This window comes from Apaloderma vittatum, unplaced genomic scaffold (genome assembly GCF_000703405.1).
Source record: "Apaloderma vittatum isolate BGI_N311 unplaced genomic scaffold, ASM70340v1 scaffold12276, whole genome shotgun sequence".
Classification (NCBI taxonomy): Eukaryota; Metazoa; Chordata; class Aves; order Trogoniformes; family Trogonidae; genus Apaloderma; species Apaloderma vittatum.
The window spans coordinates 495-16,961 of record NW_009723416.1 but is presented as its reverse complement, the minus strand read 5'-3'; the positions used below and the strand labels follow the sequence as shown (position 1 = coordinate 16,961).

Here is a 16,467-nt window from a genome sequence, read left to right as displayed (position 1 = left end):
AAGTTTGTAATCTCTACAAAACTGTGATGGTTCTTGCTTCTAGGTGTGCGGCGATGAAGGAGACTCTGGTCTGAGTTAAAGCAAGGTCTTTTATTGCCAAAGTAGCCTCGCGTAGGGTCTCCCATGCCAGCTGAGTCTCAGCGGAAGGGTCAGGCTAAGTGTGTCCACGGGCAGGACGGGCTTGCCAGCCTCCAGGCAACATCCTAGGAGGACAACTCTAGCTCCAGACCCGGGCAGACGGAGCTCATTTAGCCCTGGAAGGCCGTCCAGCTAAGAGAAGGATACTCTGACTAAACCTGCGTCCTGAGGGCTTCGCTGTCACCGACCAAGCTGGCCAGGCCCTGCCAGATGAAGCTTAGGAGTGAAGAATAGGGCCAGTTGCACGCACGCTGAGCCTCACCTAAAAAATCCATTGCGCAGGCTTCAAGGTTAGAGCCACATTTGTAAAGTCCTGTAGCGACAGGCAAGGGACGAAACGGCAGGTGATAAGGTGCACTGGAGACGACTTTCCGCTATGCCTTTTGCAACGGACCTGCCTGTCCCACATCAGCCTCTTTAGCCGTTAGTGTGTTTGTAGCAAGCGTGGGTAGAGCCCTTCCCATGTCTGTTTTTGAAAAGCCCAGCCATGATGATGAGAAGCAGGAGCAAAAGCAGAAGCGAAGTTGTGTGTGAGTGTGTGTGTGAGTCCCCCTACATACAGTTCTCTGTATCTGAACTATAAAGCCAAACAGGATTGTTTATGTTTTTTCTTGATGCACTCAGCCTTGCAACTATCTTAGTCACGTCCATTCACATACACTTCCGTGCAGTTTCCCAGCCTGATTTTTTTAATGCATTCATCAGCTATTATCACAGAATCACAGAATTGTTGAGGCTGGAAAAGACCCCTGAGACCATCAAGTCCAGCCCATGACCCAACACCGCCACATCGGCCAGACCACGGCACTGAGTGCCACATCCAGCCTTGTGTGGCTTGTTCAGAACAGCTTCTTTTTACCCAAGTCTAGTCTGGTTTTATATCCAGCAAGGTCCTCACATATCAGAACAGTTCATTTTACTAAAATCTGGTTGTATTTTTCCACCATGTGTTCAGTCAGCAGGATTCCCACACAGGTGTAGACAAATCTTGACTTTGTTGGTTTAATAAAGGTGAGTGATGCACAGATGATAGGACATTCACACAGTGAAGGTTCTGTAGTCCATAGCACAGGAAAAAATGTACTAACGGTGATACTGAATAGAGCAAAAATTGATTCTTGATAGTAAGTTGACACACTCTAAAATATTTCCAGACACAAGATAACTTGTGTTGAGCTCCCTTGAACAGGACTGGGGAGAGCTGCCCATCATCTTTACCTAAATCCTCCCTTAGAAGGCTGAGAGCTAAGATAGAAGCAAAAGAAAAATAGACCTCTCTTGAAATAAAATTGATAGAGACTTACCCATGATTGAATTGAACATGCCTTCTGGTTCATGAAGAACTAGATGTTTGTGAAATGAAGACAGAATGAAATACTACACTTTTGAGCATGCAAAAATAAAGGAGTCAGTTTTTTTAGAAAATGGCCAAGAATAGTAGGTGCTATTTTGTTTTTCAGTTTAGACAGAAATGTGAAATACAGTTCTTAAAAAAAACCAACCACAGACTCTTTCTTCACACGAGTTACGAACTGTGATCAAATACTCACTCTGATTAGCTGCTTCACTCATAAACTGTTACAGTTTACCGTTAATTTTCACTTTAAATTTTCTTAACAGGCTGCAAAAAATAAATTACCCTCTGAAGCTGGTAATCCACAAAATGGCTCAAAAGACCTGTGAGTAGTTACATGTCTTAAAAATAATTAATATAATAGGAAAACTGATGCTGGAAGAATTAAGTAAGAATACTTTTTCAAATCCTAGTGGCCAGAACAAACATGAGGAGGAAGGGCATCTACATACCCTGAAAAAACAAGAATGCCTTCCTGTCTCCTCCTTTCTTCCCCTTTCAGACCTCTTTTATCGAGGAGAAAGAGGAAGAAATCCCATTGCATAATTCAGAACTGTGGAAGATGCACAGTTCCAGCAGGGGTGAAGAAGAGTGATTTTGTTTCCATCTGCCTTTCTCCACTTACTGTAGCATTCTGGGGTGGCTTTTTGTTTTTGTTTTTGTGGGGTTTTTTGCATTTGTTTGGCATTGCCCTCTGAAAAAAAACCCCACAAACAACACTACAAAACTAAGCAAGCAGTCCGAAATATGAGTCTTCTGCTTGAATTGTTGATTAGACCTAAAAACTTAGGATCTTTTGGAAGGTTTTTTGTTCTGGGGGTACATCTGGCCAGTGCCAAGCAGATGAGTGGTAACAGGGAGGAGCAACTGGGCAGGTGGCAGGGACGAGGCTGGGCAGCCCTGTTTTAAGGGCCAGGGGTGTGTTAGAAATAAAGATCTGAGGTGCGGAGAAAGCAAGTGATGTGTCCAGAGTTACACAAGAAGTCAGTGGTAAAGCTAGGTACCTGGTTTAGCAAAGAAGCTTATCTTTTTTTCCTTCTCTCTCTTCTCTAGAAACGCTATTTATTTTATCTCTGGCAACTCACTGAGACTTTAGCAAAGATTATTAATAATTTTGTATATGCAGTTTCTGTGAGATCGTTGCAAAGTTGTGCACTTCTATTTCTTGCGTTGAGGGTGGATTATTTGGATTTTCTTTGTCTTCGAGGTATAGCACTTCAGCAATTTTGCTTCTGCAAAACCACAGGACTGCAACTTCTTTCTTTGTAAAGTTCTTCCTACTGCAAGGAGCATTTAATTTCAGTTTTCAGTGGCTGGCCTTCATAGCCGGAAATGACCGAAGTGATTGAGGTTCCTCATCGCCTGAACACAAAACTGACTTGTACCTTGGTGCGCTAAGGAAACGCTTCATAGTCTGGGGTGACTTTCTGCGCTGGGAAACATGCAAAACCCCGGGGCACATGAAAACACAGGCTTGCAGCCGTCTCCCGAGGAGCTGAATTACGGAGCTACCGCAGCACATGTGAGACAAGGTCCATTGGTGTCTGTGCCAAGGAACGGTCTGGCAAAGAGAGATTACCTGATAGCTGCTGTGCTCTGCTACGCAAACTTAATAAATTTCATGGATTGGTTCATTGTACCAGGTGAGAGCCTGTTCTCTCCTTCTAAGGAATATTTTCTTAAGTTCCCAACAGCTCTACTTACTCTGTACTTAAAATATTTTCTAAAGAAAAGATGTGCTTTATGTCTTTTTAATCTTTCTCGCTTATTTGCTTTAGCCTGTTGCTCATACTCTTAATGAAACTTCTACTTACAAATCTTGAAAGACCAATAAGTGATGTATTAAGTTATTAATGGTTAGTAGAATGCTTATAAAAACCACATCTGTTTAAACGCTTAAGATTCGTATTTTTAAATGTAAGAGTTCTGTTGTCAAACAGCTTTCCCTGGAGAGGGGCAGGAGAGGATGAGTATGTCTTGGAACAGGAACTGGGATGCCAGGAGGGTGTGTGCTCGGAAGTGAGGGCAAGCAGCCGTAGCTTATTCCAGGCTTTGAACTGCTTTTTGGCTCCTGTGCATGCTAAGGGCTTAAAATTTTCAAGAAGTCCTGTGAAGTAAAGCTTGCCTGCTTGTTAACGTGATCAGTTTGTTGTGGGTGATGTAGCTTCAGGGACGCGTAGTTCAAGAGCTGAGGTGGGGATAGTGTCCAGGCCTTTGAAATATCAGACTGGAACAATATATGCCTAAAGCACTTTCTGTGACCTCTTGGGCCATCTGTAAAATGCTGTTTATACCACATCAATATCCTGTTCTTCAGCTAGAATTCAGCTCCAGTGCAGAACTCTTGCACCAGCACTTTTGAGTTTGGCTGTACATGTATGAACCTATTGTTACATGTAAGTTAACAGGGAAGTGAGGAAGGAGAGGCTTGAGCATTTGTTTAGAAGTAAGCTGGTGGCAGTTACAAATTGTGGTTTCCGGGCAGTTTTGCTCACAGGCTTTGACAGGGTTTGCATCAATCTTTACACAGCAAACAAGCTCTTCCACTTAATTTTCTGCTGGAATTGAGACTTCAGTTTGTAAAAAAATCTGATCTCTTCAAAATAGTTACGGAAATATGAAGAGAATTACACGTTTGGAACCACGGTCTGGATTACAGCAGTATTTCCCTGGCTTTAGTGTGATTTAGCCACCACTGGCTGATGAAGACTGTAGCCATTTGCAGCCTGAAAAATCCAACAGGCACTAATCTGGACACTGTATATACTGAAAATGCTAACAGTTATTCTTAAAAGAAGGAATTTCATCTCATCCTAATGTTGGAAGTTTATCAAGAAAATGTCAGAATTAGGTGTGTGAAGAATGCTTTGCCACAGTTTTGTTCCACATTCTGTCCATTAAGCCTTGGACTATAAACTGTTTATGTACTTATGCTCTAGAGGTGTAAAAGAAACAGAACAGTTTGATCAAAACTGAGCTGTCACTCGGTGTCTGTCTGTTGCAGGGATCCTCTTAGATATACAGAAATACTTCGAGCTTAGCGATGAGGATACAGGTCTACTGCAAACAGGTAATAAAATCTCTTGAATTCAGATAGTTTGCCTTGCATCTCTGTGGTCTGTTCCTAAAACACAGTGTAGTTACTTCTTTCTTCTAGTTGTGTGTGGTATTGCTCACCTCCACTTGTGGGCAGCCTGACTATAACACAAAACTGAATGTCTTCGGTTCAGGGAAGGCTGGTGTTGAGTACTTCAAAAATCCTACAGCATGTGAATCGTAAAAGATGAAGGCATTTCTCTAGAAATACAGAGCTTGAGCAATTCACACATTTGCTTTTTTATTTTTTTTTAATCTGCATTTATCTTTTTCTAAATATCAATCTACCCACTAGTTCTACAAAGTCACCCTGCCTTTCGCCTCTGCCCTAAAAAGAACCTGAAATTTCTCTGAGGGGTGAGGAGTTTGTGTGATAAAAATAATTTCACCAATATTGTCTTTGCTGCTTCTTCGATTTTCAGTCTTCATCTTGTGTTACATGCTGGCTGCCCCCATCTTTGGATACCTCGGTGACCGGTACAATAGGAAAATCATCCTTGGAGCTGGTATTTTCTTCTGGTCTGGTGTAACCTTAGGCAGTTCATTCATCAGCAAATTGGTAGGTTGCCTTTTTAGAGGGTACTCAGAAAATAATCTGCATATGTCTTGCAGGAGTCGATAAGAGTCCTTCTCTGATCACAGTTGGAAAGGCTGTCAGTGAGACTCGCTCCCTAAGCTTGGACTAAGTGGACTTTGTGCAGGAGTGCTTTCTGGGATGCTGGACCCCAGCCTAGACAATGGAGAACCCCCACGTTACTGTTGTAATTGATGGGATCTTATTTTTGTCCTGACTGTTGATTACGACCTTACAGTGTAGCAACTTGTTTGGCAAGCTTGTGGTCTGTCGACCTTATCCTATAATTCCCTCTGGGTGTCACTGTAAGAAATCACTAGAAAGTAGGAAGCACAGCAGTGGGATGAGGGAGAAGCAGCTGTGAGTGGAGGCAATACAGACAAATGCAAAAAGCAGTTGAATTCTTATTTCCTCTGGTACATTTGATCCACTGAAATGCACCTTGTTAATAGTAAGCTTTCTTTCTTGCATGGGCTTTTTGGACTGTAACATGTCTTTTGCCTGCAGTATTACTGGATATTCTTTCTTTCACGAGGACTAGTTGGCATTGGCACAGCCAGTTTTTCCACGATAGCACCTACCATCATTGCAGACCTGTTTGAGGAAGGAAAAAGGACCACAATGTTGTCTATCTTCTATATCTTCATTCCAGTGGGAAGGTTGGTTTTCTTGCGAGTAACTGACCCGCTTTTTGAAATCCTGTCTGACCGCGCCTGTGACTCACTATACGCTGAGCCTTGATTAGATGCTTGCTTAGCATGTTTATCTAGAGCTGATTAGGCCTGTTTCTGTGTTTACTCTGATGAAAAATTCGCTTTCCCCCCCTCCCCGTATTTTTTAGGGAGAATCTAAACTCTGAAAACCAGTAAGATTTGAATAAAATAGGGAATCAATTCTAAAAGAAATATGTGCATGGGGGTAGGCAATTTATTTCTGGGTTTTGGAAGACAAAACCATTCCGGTATTTGTTTGCTTGACAAATATTTCAAGAACCTTCTGTTAAATGTCTTCCAATGAAGAATTGGCACTTTCCTCTCCTAAATTGCCATTGTGTCTGAAGAAGAGGTGGAGAAGGGCTTTTTAAGTGGTTCGGAGGCATGTTCTTTATTAGAGCAGGCAGCAAAGGCTGAGCCCAGAAGGCAAATTAAAACTGAAGGAATTCCTGCAGGTGGCTAGCACAGAACAGGGTAAAGAATAAACTGCTTTGTGGGCTGTCTGATCTGGGCTTGCAGTGTCATTCTACAGAATAGGTATTCCAAGGAACAGCTGGGACGTTTTTGCCACCATCTCTAGTCTGCTCTGAGGAGTTTAGACTCTCCTTTTAACACTGGCTGGCAAATACACTAGCATAGACCATGAGGGTTGTTCCTGTTCATCTGTTTTGAAAGCTCTGACAAAATGCATCTTTGTGCTCTCCGTAGCTGGCAAGACATGTCCTTTGAGCCAGTGAGAATTCATTGGTGCCTACTGATTATTCCTTTCTGTTGCTTACAGTGGTCTTGGTTACGTCCTAGCAGCTGGCATGGCAGATGTCACAGGGGACTGGCACTGGGCATTCAGGGTGAGTTATTCATTTCTGCTCATGGGGCTGAGCCATTCACTGTAAAATCAGAATTATCACTGGGGTTTGGATTGCTTAGGTTTGCTGCGTTAAAAGAGGTGAGAAGTGGAAGGACTTTTTATTGGCTGGGTTGTCATGAACTTGGTGTTTAAAAGAACGTTTCCTGCAGGGCAAGTGGAAGATTTGTGCCGAGTTCTTGCAGAATGAAAGCAGGCATAGGTGAAATTGTATGGCAGCCAGGGAAGGGGCTGGTGTTCCTCTTGCCTGAGGACACGCTTTGAATGGTTGTCAGAGCACCAAGACCTCCTCAAACAGAGGAAACTGAAGGTTAAATGATCATAATAGTGGTAGCACCAGTATAATTCTTCAGGAAAATAAAGAAAGTTTGTTTTCTGAAATGCTTTTGGCAACAACTTCCATTATTTGAGGGTTTCAAGAAAAAAGCCTCTTCTGTTCTGGTCATTTCATCACCCTGTCTCTCCATACTGAGCACCTAGTGCTTTGAAAGTACTTTGTCAGATCCTCCTTCCTTACCTATAAAATTAACTAGCAAGTACAGGATGAATGGGCAAGAATGTTTACGGGAATAATGGTTTGATGTCATTCAGGTAACACTGATGACTGCATCAGTGATTCTTGCATTTGTGGTCAGGGTGCTACGGTACACTTTTCTTTCTTCATGGGTTTTTCTCCAAAATCAGAGGGAGCAATCATGTACCTGTATGGTGGGGAAGGAGGATCTGTTATCTTTACTCCAAAGTCACTTTTCTTCTTTATGGATATGACCTACAAACAACAAGTCACATCTGTCTCTGAGCATACCTGCAATTCTCTGGAGGGTTGGACTAACGCTGAGTTTGAATTGCTGTGGAGTTCTCAGGATAAGAAAAAAGGTATTCTTGATCTAACCAGCCCTGTGTCTACAGATAACTCCTTGCATGGGAGGTCTAGCACTGGTTCTTCTGGTTCTACTGGTCCCTCGCAGGACCCCGAGAAGGACAGCAGCCCACAGAGCACTGAGCATCTCCGGCACAATACGAGTAGCCGCTGAGAAACCAGGTGTGCAGAGAACTGCCAAGACTACTTGGTGTCAAGATGTTGTATCACTTGCCAAGAAGTAAGTGATTTTAGCAAAAGAAGACTGACCATTCCATTATTAGAAATATGGCCATCAAATCCTGCTCAGCTCCTTTGTGTCCTGTGATGGATGCAAGATGACTGACACACCGGTAATAAAAATCTTTCTTCCATTTTTTTACAAGGATGCTCTACAAGAGATTAAAAGTTTCCTTGTTTCTGCTGCCTTCCCCTTTTGAGGAGACGAAGGAGGCAAAGTTATGATGGCACTGTGCTCCTATTTAAATCCAACGCTGTTTCCTGTTAAGCTTCCACTTCCCCCTTGCTTTATCATATAGGATAAACTAGATTGGTAAAAGTGCATATTCTGCAGGCGTAGCTTTATCAGTAATTCTCAGTGCCTGAGGAGGGTTGGATCCGCATGTCTCAAGCAGTCTTTAAATGGTAGCTGTGATCCTGCTGTGCCTCTGATACAAGAGGCCCGAGCCTGTAGGACTCCAGAACGGTTTATAAAGCAACTGTCCCTGTGTTTTGGCCAGCCAACCTGCTGGCTGGCAGCCGACTCCTTCCTTTTAACCACAAGAAAATTAAAATCAATGCCAGCTGACCAGTGGGATGGAGCAAACCTCTGGGTGCAGCAGGCTCCTCACCCATTGCCCCGCCGCCCATGCCAGCCCCCGCCGGGGCAGAGTGAGGGGCCGGGGTGGGTTGGGGAGCAGCAGGTGCTGCTGTGCCCCCGCGCCAGACCCACTCTGCACTGCCTGTGCACACAGGCTGCTCCCCAGGGTCCCCAACACATGCTGTCAAAGACAAGCCCCTCTTGCTTTCCTGGGACCTCCTCCACATTTGGAGTGTTCCCTTTCTAGAGGATCTAGTGTTTTCTAATTGACAATTAGATTTGCATCCTATTTGTGTCCAGAATAGCAAGTACATTAGAGATCCAGTTTGTTGAATCACAGTTTATAAGCAGTAAGTCTGAAGAGAATCAAAAATGAACCTTCCTGACTAATATGAAAGTTGCTTTCCTACAGAGATGTTCTTACAACTTCCAGCAATGTTGTAAAAATAGATTTCTTTTTCTTTTCCCTTAGCAATTAATTTCCAAAGCAGAATGCCACACTGCCAAAAAACCTAGGTGGTTCCACTTCTAATCAAGTCCAAGAAACCTTTATCCTTAAAGTAAATTAAGAAAAAATAGGCTCATATCTTAACAAATCCTCTAGTCTGGTGGTCACCTGGTCATCTGCAGCATTCTTATTTAGTTTTAAGATTCCATACCTCCCTGTTGACCTCTGTTAACTAGAAAGAGACCAGTAAAAAGTTAATATTCTCCTAGAATATGGCAGGAAGGAGAAAAGGTTTGGAGAAGTTTTTTAAACGCTTACCCTTTTGTCTGAAAACCCTCTTTGCAGACTGAAAGTCTATTACTTACTATTACTTACTTGGGTAGGGTTCAGGAGTGCTTCAGCTACTGCATCTTAACAGTTTAGAAGACCCGGGTGTTACTCCCATTCATATTGTCTACACAAACAACTTAGAATTATCCTGAGGCATTTACACTTGCACACAGAACGCTTTCATTTAGCTACTAAACCATTGAATTCTTGTCTGTTCTATATTGTGGTAGTTCTGCTATTGAAAATTTCAGGGCAGTTATTTTAGCAAAAGCTGGCAACGAAACCTGCAAGATACCAGGACTGGAATTTAACATGAAATCAGTAGGTCATACTCTTCTCTCGAATTACTTTACTGTTGAATTTCATAGATGAAGTCCCACCAAAATTCGTGTCTTCATGGGAATGCATTTTGATTATGTCTGAATTAATTGTTTTATTATTGCTTGAAATCCTGAATATCGCAGGTAGGCTTTCCCTTTTTCCTCTCATGCCATTCTTTCCAGTATCTCTCATTTCTTTCTTTTAACTTTCAGTTGGAGTTTTGTCTGGTCCTCTCTGGGTCTGACTGCCATGGCCTTTGTTACTGGAGCCCTGGGAACGTGGATACCACTGTTTCTTTACCGGGCTCAGGTTATCCAGGGCATTGTATCACCGTGCCTCCAAGAAACGTGCGATTCGTCTAACAGGTGAGGGGCGTGCAGCTGTGGAAACAGACTTGGAAACGCTGCACAGGGCTAAGTCACAGTTTGTTTCCAAAGGCAGAAAGTAGGATGTTACTGTGAACATTTCTTGTGAAGGCAATTGGGTGTGAATGTTAGACTAAGCTGCTTCCAGGGATGCTGAGACGCTCCTGCTTGTTTGTTTATAATCACTCAGTTAACTGTAAAGGTGCTGCCAGCCCTGTTTAAGCAAAGTGGAAGGAAGCAGCAACAGGAACACTTGCAGGGAAAGGAGCAGCTTTAGCAAGGGGACTTCTGTTGACAATCAACCGTGCACCCCAAGTTCCTTAAAATACCCATTTAAGTATGTTTAAAACTTGTTTTCCGTAACATTCCTATTACCTTCTTGTTAGTCTGCCCTGTTGGCCAGGTCATTGGGACTCTCAGCATAAAGCAAGTTTGATGAATTTGATCTACTATCATATAATTAGATCAAACCAGGATAATTTGATCTTGTGAGTAACTGCCACAGAGCTCTGCTTACAGAGGCTGTCCAGACCAGGAAGGATCCATCGCTAAGTGTCAAATGTTGGATGGGCAAAGGGAATTTACAACAAGAGAAGACTTTGAATAGGATAATTTGATCTTGTGAGTAACTGCCACAGAGCTCTGCTTACAGAGGCTGTCCAGACCAGGAAGGATGGGCGAAGGGAATTTACAACAAGAGAAAACTTTGAATCATAATACAACTTTTTGGAGACTGCTTTTCCTCAGCAAGGAAGAGAATTTTTTTTCCCTAAAATGGGTTATCCAGAAAAGAAAAATGCATTCACTGCTCCTCCGTGTGTCTTCATGGCTGCCCTCAGGAATAGTGAACGCTGGGACACCTCTGTGTACTGGCTCCCTACCAGTGGCCACCCTACAAGTGCCTTTCTTATGGTTTCACTCTCTGCCTTCATGACAGATTTCCAAGAACTAACTGCTTATTACAATGTCTTTCCAGGTAAAGATTGTTAAAGGGAAAAGCAATAATCAAACTTCGAGTGTGTCCTTTGCTAATTGGGTTCTTTTGCTTTTCTGCAATGGAATAACTAGAGTCAGCTACACAAATGGTCTCTGCGTTGCAGTGTAACTGGACAGATCAAATAGTTGTCCACAGGTACTTCAATGGGAAATGCAATTGTCCTTCCGTGGATGCCACCATTGGCTCCTTACTTCATAGTGAATAACACAAAGGGAGTGGACTCAGGAGTCTGGCTCAGGGTAGGCAGAGAAGGGAAGCCGAACAGTTTAAACCATTCGGTTGTGTCTGTTAATAGATACAGTTTAAATAGTTCCTTTATTAAACTGAAGGCGTTCGCCTACGTTCTGTTTTCTAATCCACCTTCTAAATTATTATTCCATTACTGTTGCTAGAGCAGGCATAGTCTTCAGGGAAGTAAAACGGAGCACCTGATAGTTTAACCTCATGTACTGCTTCTTGCAGGATGCTTTAAAAATAACCTTGGCATAAGCCAGTGCCAGAAGCAGCATAAGGCCAGTTTTAGACTGATATTCCAGGGGGATGTAAAGAAACATAATATAAGCAACCATGTCAGCTGTAGCTGATGGTGCTGGAAGAATTTAGCTACACATTCCCAGAGCTGCCCAGGGATACTTTAAGGTCGTTATTCCCTCTGGCTGTTCAGCACTTTCAGGCTTTCTTTAAAGATCAGGGCTGTGTCACTTAGACTCCCTGGAAACACATATTCAAACAGTGCCGCAGCAGACTCAGGTCTCAATCCTTTCAAGGTAAATAAATAAGCAGTATGAAGTTTTTATTCAGGTCTTTGTGCAGAGATTTTCAAACAGAGCAGACAGATAAGTGAGCATTCTCAGACCTTAAAAGATCCAATAGCAGCCTTTCTCCAGGACTAGGCTTTTGTGTTTTACCGTCAATCGAACTGTACTTAGATGTAGTTTTTGTTGTTCCCTTTTCTTCAAACTACAGGTTTATTTCAACTGAAGTTTACAACACGAGAATCTTCTAAACACAATTCCATAAATTCTTTGATCAACTAATGTCACCGTAGCACTTGCCTCTCCCAGACAAATCTCTAAAATAGTTACTCTGCCTAGTGACAGTCTGTATTGTCACTATCAAGTTATAGTGATTGGTGGATCAGAATCCTGAAAAACTTACAACGAGACTAAAAACACACTGAAAGTTTGTTACCCTGTACAGCAATACTCGTTTTTCTCTTTCTTGTAGAGTTTTTGAGTTCTTCCTCATCAGCCAGAAAGAAATTAAAAAGTAAATGCACTGTAGTTTAAAGCCACAGATCATATCCTAGCTGGTTACTTTGCAGTCAGGGGAAGCTTAGGAAAACATACAGAACTTGCCATGTAGCCCTCTGAAATATTTAGAAGCACAGTGCTCCTGTCCCCGTTTGCCTCAAGAGAATTATGATGCATTAAACAATCAGTGGCACCACTGGTCGTGCAGCCAGAGACTTGCTTTGTCATTAGGATCTCATTTGGGACAGAGAGAAAAGCATATGCAGAAGTCCCTTTGGAAGCTGAATCTTCTAAGCTCTTCAAACATATACTTTTAAAACATGATTTTGCCATTCCTAGAGAACACATTTGCAGACACACAAAGCGGAGTGGCATTTGAAATTCTGCATTCAGAAAATACTACATCGGACTATTCAGTATTCTTTGAACACTTCTGGGAAGTGGGAGCTGTTTCCCATAGTCAGAGAAGTGACTCATCTCAGCTGTGCTAACTAGAAGGTTATAATTTAGATGCATAATTCCATGTGATAGGATCTCTTCCAAGACAGCAGATTGTGATACACAGTTATCCCATCTGTGATTTAGGGATGACTGACTCGCTTGGTTCACAGGGTAACCAAGATGACTCTGTCTCCTCTAAATCACTGGGTGTCCAAGCCAGGTCATACTGAGAAGAGTCCTCCTTGAGCCTGGGTGTGTGACACCTGCTCTGTAAATGGGAAAATATCTGCTCCACAGGATAGAGCCTCAGTTGCAGATGCATAGCTTTGGCTGACGCTTGACGTTAAATCCATTTAGAAGGAGTGGAAGGGTTAGATCAAGTGGAATAAAATTCAAGTTCCCTCTTAAAGATTCCTTTGAAATTAAAGTTGGAAACTAACACCTTTTTTTTTTTTTTCCTACGATATGGTCTCACTATATTCAACTGAATCTTTTGCTTTGTCACCAGCCTAATATTTGGAGGCATCACCATTGGGACAGGAATCTTGGGTGTCATTACTGGGGCAGAAGCTGCAAGAAGATTAAGGAAGATAAACAATAAAGCTGATCCTCTCATCTGTGCCACAAGCATGTTCATTTCCGCTCTGTGCCTCTACATAGCTCTGATGGTGGCCCAGACAAACATCCTTTCCACTTTTGTAAGTCCCAGTCTGTCTGTCGTTAGCAAAATATCTTCTAGGGTCCTGGGGAGCTACGAGAGGGTGATGAGGAGGAGAGGGGTGGCTTTTGCAGAGTTCTCTGCAATCTTCTAGACCATGGAGAGGTTCCAGTGCCTTGTGACAAGGAGGCCCAGCTAAGCACTGTGCACGCTGCTCAGGTACTGCCTGCACCTGCAGTCTGTCCTGTGAGAGCTGTGTTGGGCATCACTTGGCCCAGTCAAAAGGGCACTCAGAGCATTACAAATTAAGGCCTCGAGATTTCTAGAGTACACCCACCCTAAAGAACAGTATAGTAAGCCTATGGAGTTAGCTGCATGAAGCTAGAGAGGCCCTTATCCAAAAATACAGTTAAAGGAATGCTCAGTCTTATGTTAATTCCTGATGCTATGTGGCTAATTTGGTATTGCTTTTTTTTTTTGTTTTTTGCTCTCTGAGTACCTAAAATGTGGCGTACTTGTGGTTGTACAACATGCATGGTTCTTGCTGGGATTAATTTAGCCATCACCTTCAAAGCCCCAACCCTCTAGCTGATCTTCAAAGTCAAGCTTTTGGCAACGCAAACTGAAGTATAAATCACTTAAATTCTGTTCTCAGTAAAGGGAAAAACAAAACTTACTGGGAATGATGAATAGTTACAAAAACTCCCTGTGAGAGAGAACTGAGCATAAATCTTATTTTAACTATAATCTGGTAACAGCCAGGAAAAGACTCCAAGCCTTTTTCCTGTGACTCCATAGCCACAATTACCATGATTAACATAAATAAGAAGATCCAAGTAAAGTTAATTACAGTAATCAACAGTTCTCTGCAAAAGTGCACTTCTGCAGGTTTTTTTGCTTCTAAGAGTAACACTTATTCAGAAAGGTTTTCCTTTTGACTCCTCAGGAATGTGTATTCCTCTGGAAAAATGCCTTTACTCCAAGGGAAAAACCAAATGGAATTGCATGTCTGAGTGTGTGTACACAGAGGAAAATGTGAAATTGAAGCTTATATTTAGATTCAAGAACGGAGATCTGAGTGCTGAAAGAATTGGCCATTTTCTTATTCTCTTTCTCAGGTTCCTACTTAATCCCACTCTGAGTATATTCTTCAGTTCTTTTTTTTTGTCATTAAAGGTGAAGAACAACAGTTTCCTTTGCCAGTCTGTTTTAGATGAGTGAATTAATATATTGGTTCTGACTTACAAAAATACAGATTTTATTAGGACTGATAAAAAGAAATTTGTTTACGACATTTCTTTCCTTGCAAATGGCATTCTGCTTCCCACCAGTGTGTTACCTGGGAGGAAGTTCTGGACTGGGACGTGGATAACTGTGTTCTTTAAGTTTCTTCCCATGGGCAGACCAGTTGGTCTTTTAAGCAGGGACTTTGCCATTTTATCTGATGTGTTTTATTCGGGTGTTCCAACCTGTCACGCCAACAGCGTGCAGTGGTAATAAATTGCACGTAATCTAAGCACCCGATTCTTCTAGTACTTTTACCACTACAGCTGCTTAACTCTCGCCTCCTCTGGCACCAGCCGTGCCTCTCCTTGCTTTCTAAACAAGATCTGACACCAGTCATGGTGATGTGAGAATTGGAGTGGCGTGCCAGCTGGGGCACCTGGCTTGAAGGTCCCACTGAAACAGATCTTCCATTTGTGTAGGATACAAGCAGGAGCCTGCCTTTCCACTCGCTGCCTACCCAGGCCCAGTGACGTTAGCAAACCTGTCTCTGTCACACACAGTGCAGAAGCTACTGAAGAAAAAAGCAGAACGTGCATCGGCGTGCGATTGCAGAAGTTTCTGTATGGTGTGTTCCACTATCTTGAGTGGCTGATGGAAGGGAAAAAGACAGGTTTAATCAGTTATGGCCAAAGCCGGAAGAAAGTTTTTAAAGCATGAGAATTCTCAAGTTAACACTGAAATATGGCAGGATTCCCAAGGTTTCTGTTGGAGTAGGTGGACTGAAATGTAATGAGATTTCTCTTCTCTTTCTGGACGCCCAGTTCTTGATTTCAAAGGCTACCTTTGAAAAGACAGAGAAAAATTACCTGGCTTTGTTATCTCAGAGTAGGCTCTGTCTAAATCTGTTCCTGTCTCCAAAGCAAGACGAAAGACGTGCTCTCCGCAGTGCAGCAGATGCTTGGGAGAGTCACGACTGAACTCTATGACTGGGAACCTTGGACTATATTTGGTGTTGCAGTAGCTTAGATTTAAACAGAGTAAATTATCAGCCAGGATTTAAATAAATCTCTTTGGTCTTTGTCTCCTTCCCGTTTTACCTTAGCCAGTATTTAAAGGGGGCTACAAGAAAGATGGGGAGGGACTCTTTGTCAGAGAGTGCAGTGATAGGACAAGGGGTAACAGCTTCAGACTGAGAGAGGATAGGTCTAGATTAGATATGAGGAAGAAATTATTCACTGTAAGGGTGGTGAGACCCTGGCACAGGTTGCCCGGGGCAGCTGTGGCAGCCTCCTCCCTGGAAGTGATCACGGCCAGGCTGGATGGGGCTTTGAGCAACCTGGGCTGGCGGGAGGTGTCTCTGTCCATGGCAGGGGGTGGAACTGGATGATCTTTGAGGTCTTTTCCAGCCCAAACCATCCCATAATTCTATGATTCTCTGATTCTATGATCTCTTGCTAGCTATCGCATAACTGACAGAATTTACATGAATTGATGAATTTAGATCTTTCAAGACAGTATTAACATAAAATATGACATGAAGGGCTAATATCCTCTGGGGACTGCAAGATGTGACGTTGGTAGTCCTTATTGCCAGGTGACTTGACAAACAGCTGAACTGTGTGATATTGCTACCCGTGGTCATGAAAACGTTTCAATTTTTGTTTGGCTCAAGGTTCTCTAATAAAAGGTGTGTTGCTTTCAGCTAAGACTAGCATGGTTTTGGTAGTCAACAGGCTGTTATTGCAACAGTCATGGAACTGGAGAAGAATGATTGTGCTCTGTCACTTCCAAGCGTAAGGCCTGCCTTTCTTAGGACTGCGTTTTCATCAGCCAGATACGATATCATAGGCAAGACCTTACACAACACCTGCTGGTGCCTGCTTTTGTAATAGATTTTATCTCCTAGGTGCCATCTGACTTGGTGGCCTGTGCCACTAAATAGATTCTGCCTTCTAGAACTGTTCCAGCTTAATAGCGTAGCTTTAGTGCTTTCCTCAGGTATCGATTA

General features: G+C 42.7%; 1 protein-coding gene across 1 annotated transcript; it reads left to right on the top strand.

Moving 5' to 3' along the window:
* Positions 1-2,933: 2,933 nt before the first annotated feature.
* On the top strand, positions 2,934-13,272 carry LOC104267386 (protein spinster homolog 3-like; the record flags this gene model as incomplete). Its single annotated transcript, XM_009872114.1, has 8 exons — positions 2,934-3,135; positions 4,497-4,562; positions 5,011-5,147; positions 5,670-5,821; positions 6,657-6,723; positions 7,650-7,840; positions 9,731-9,883; positions 13,083-13,272. Coding segments are annotated over exons 1-8 (1,158 nt in total), but the record flags the coding sequence as incomplete, so codon positions are not given.
* Between the last annotated feature and the right edge of the window lie 3,195 nt (positions 13,273-16,467).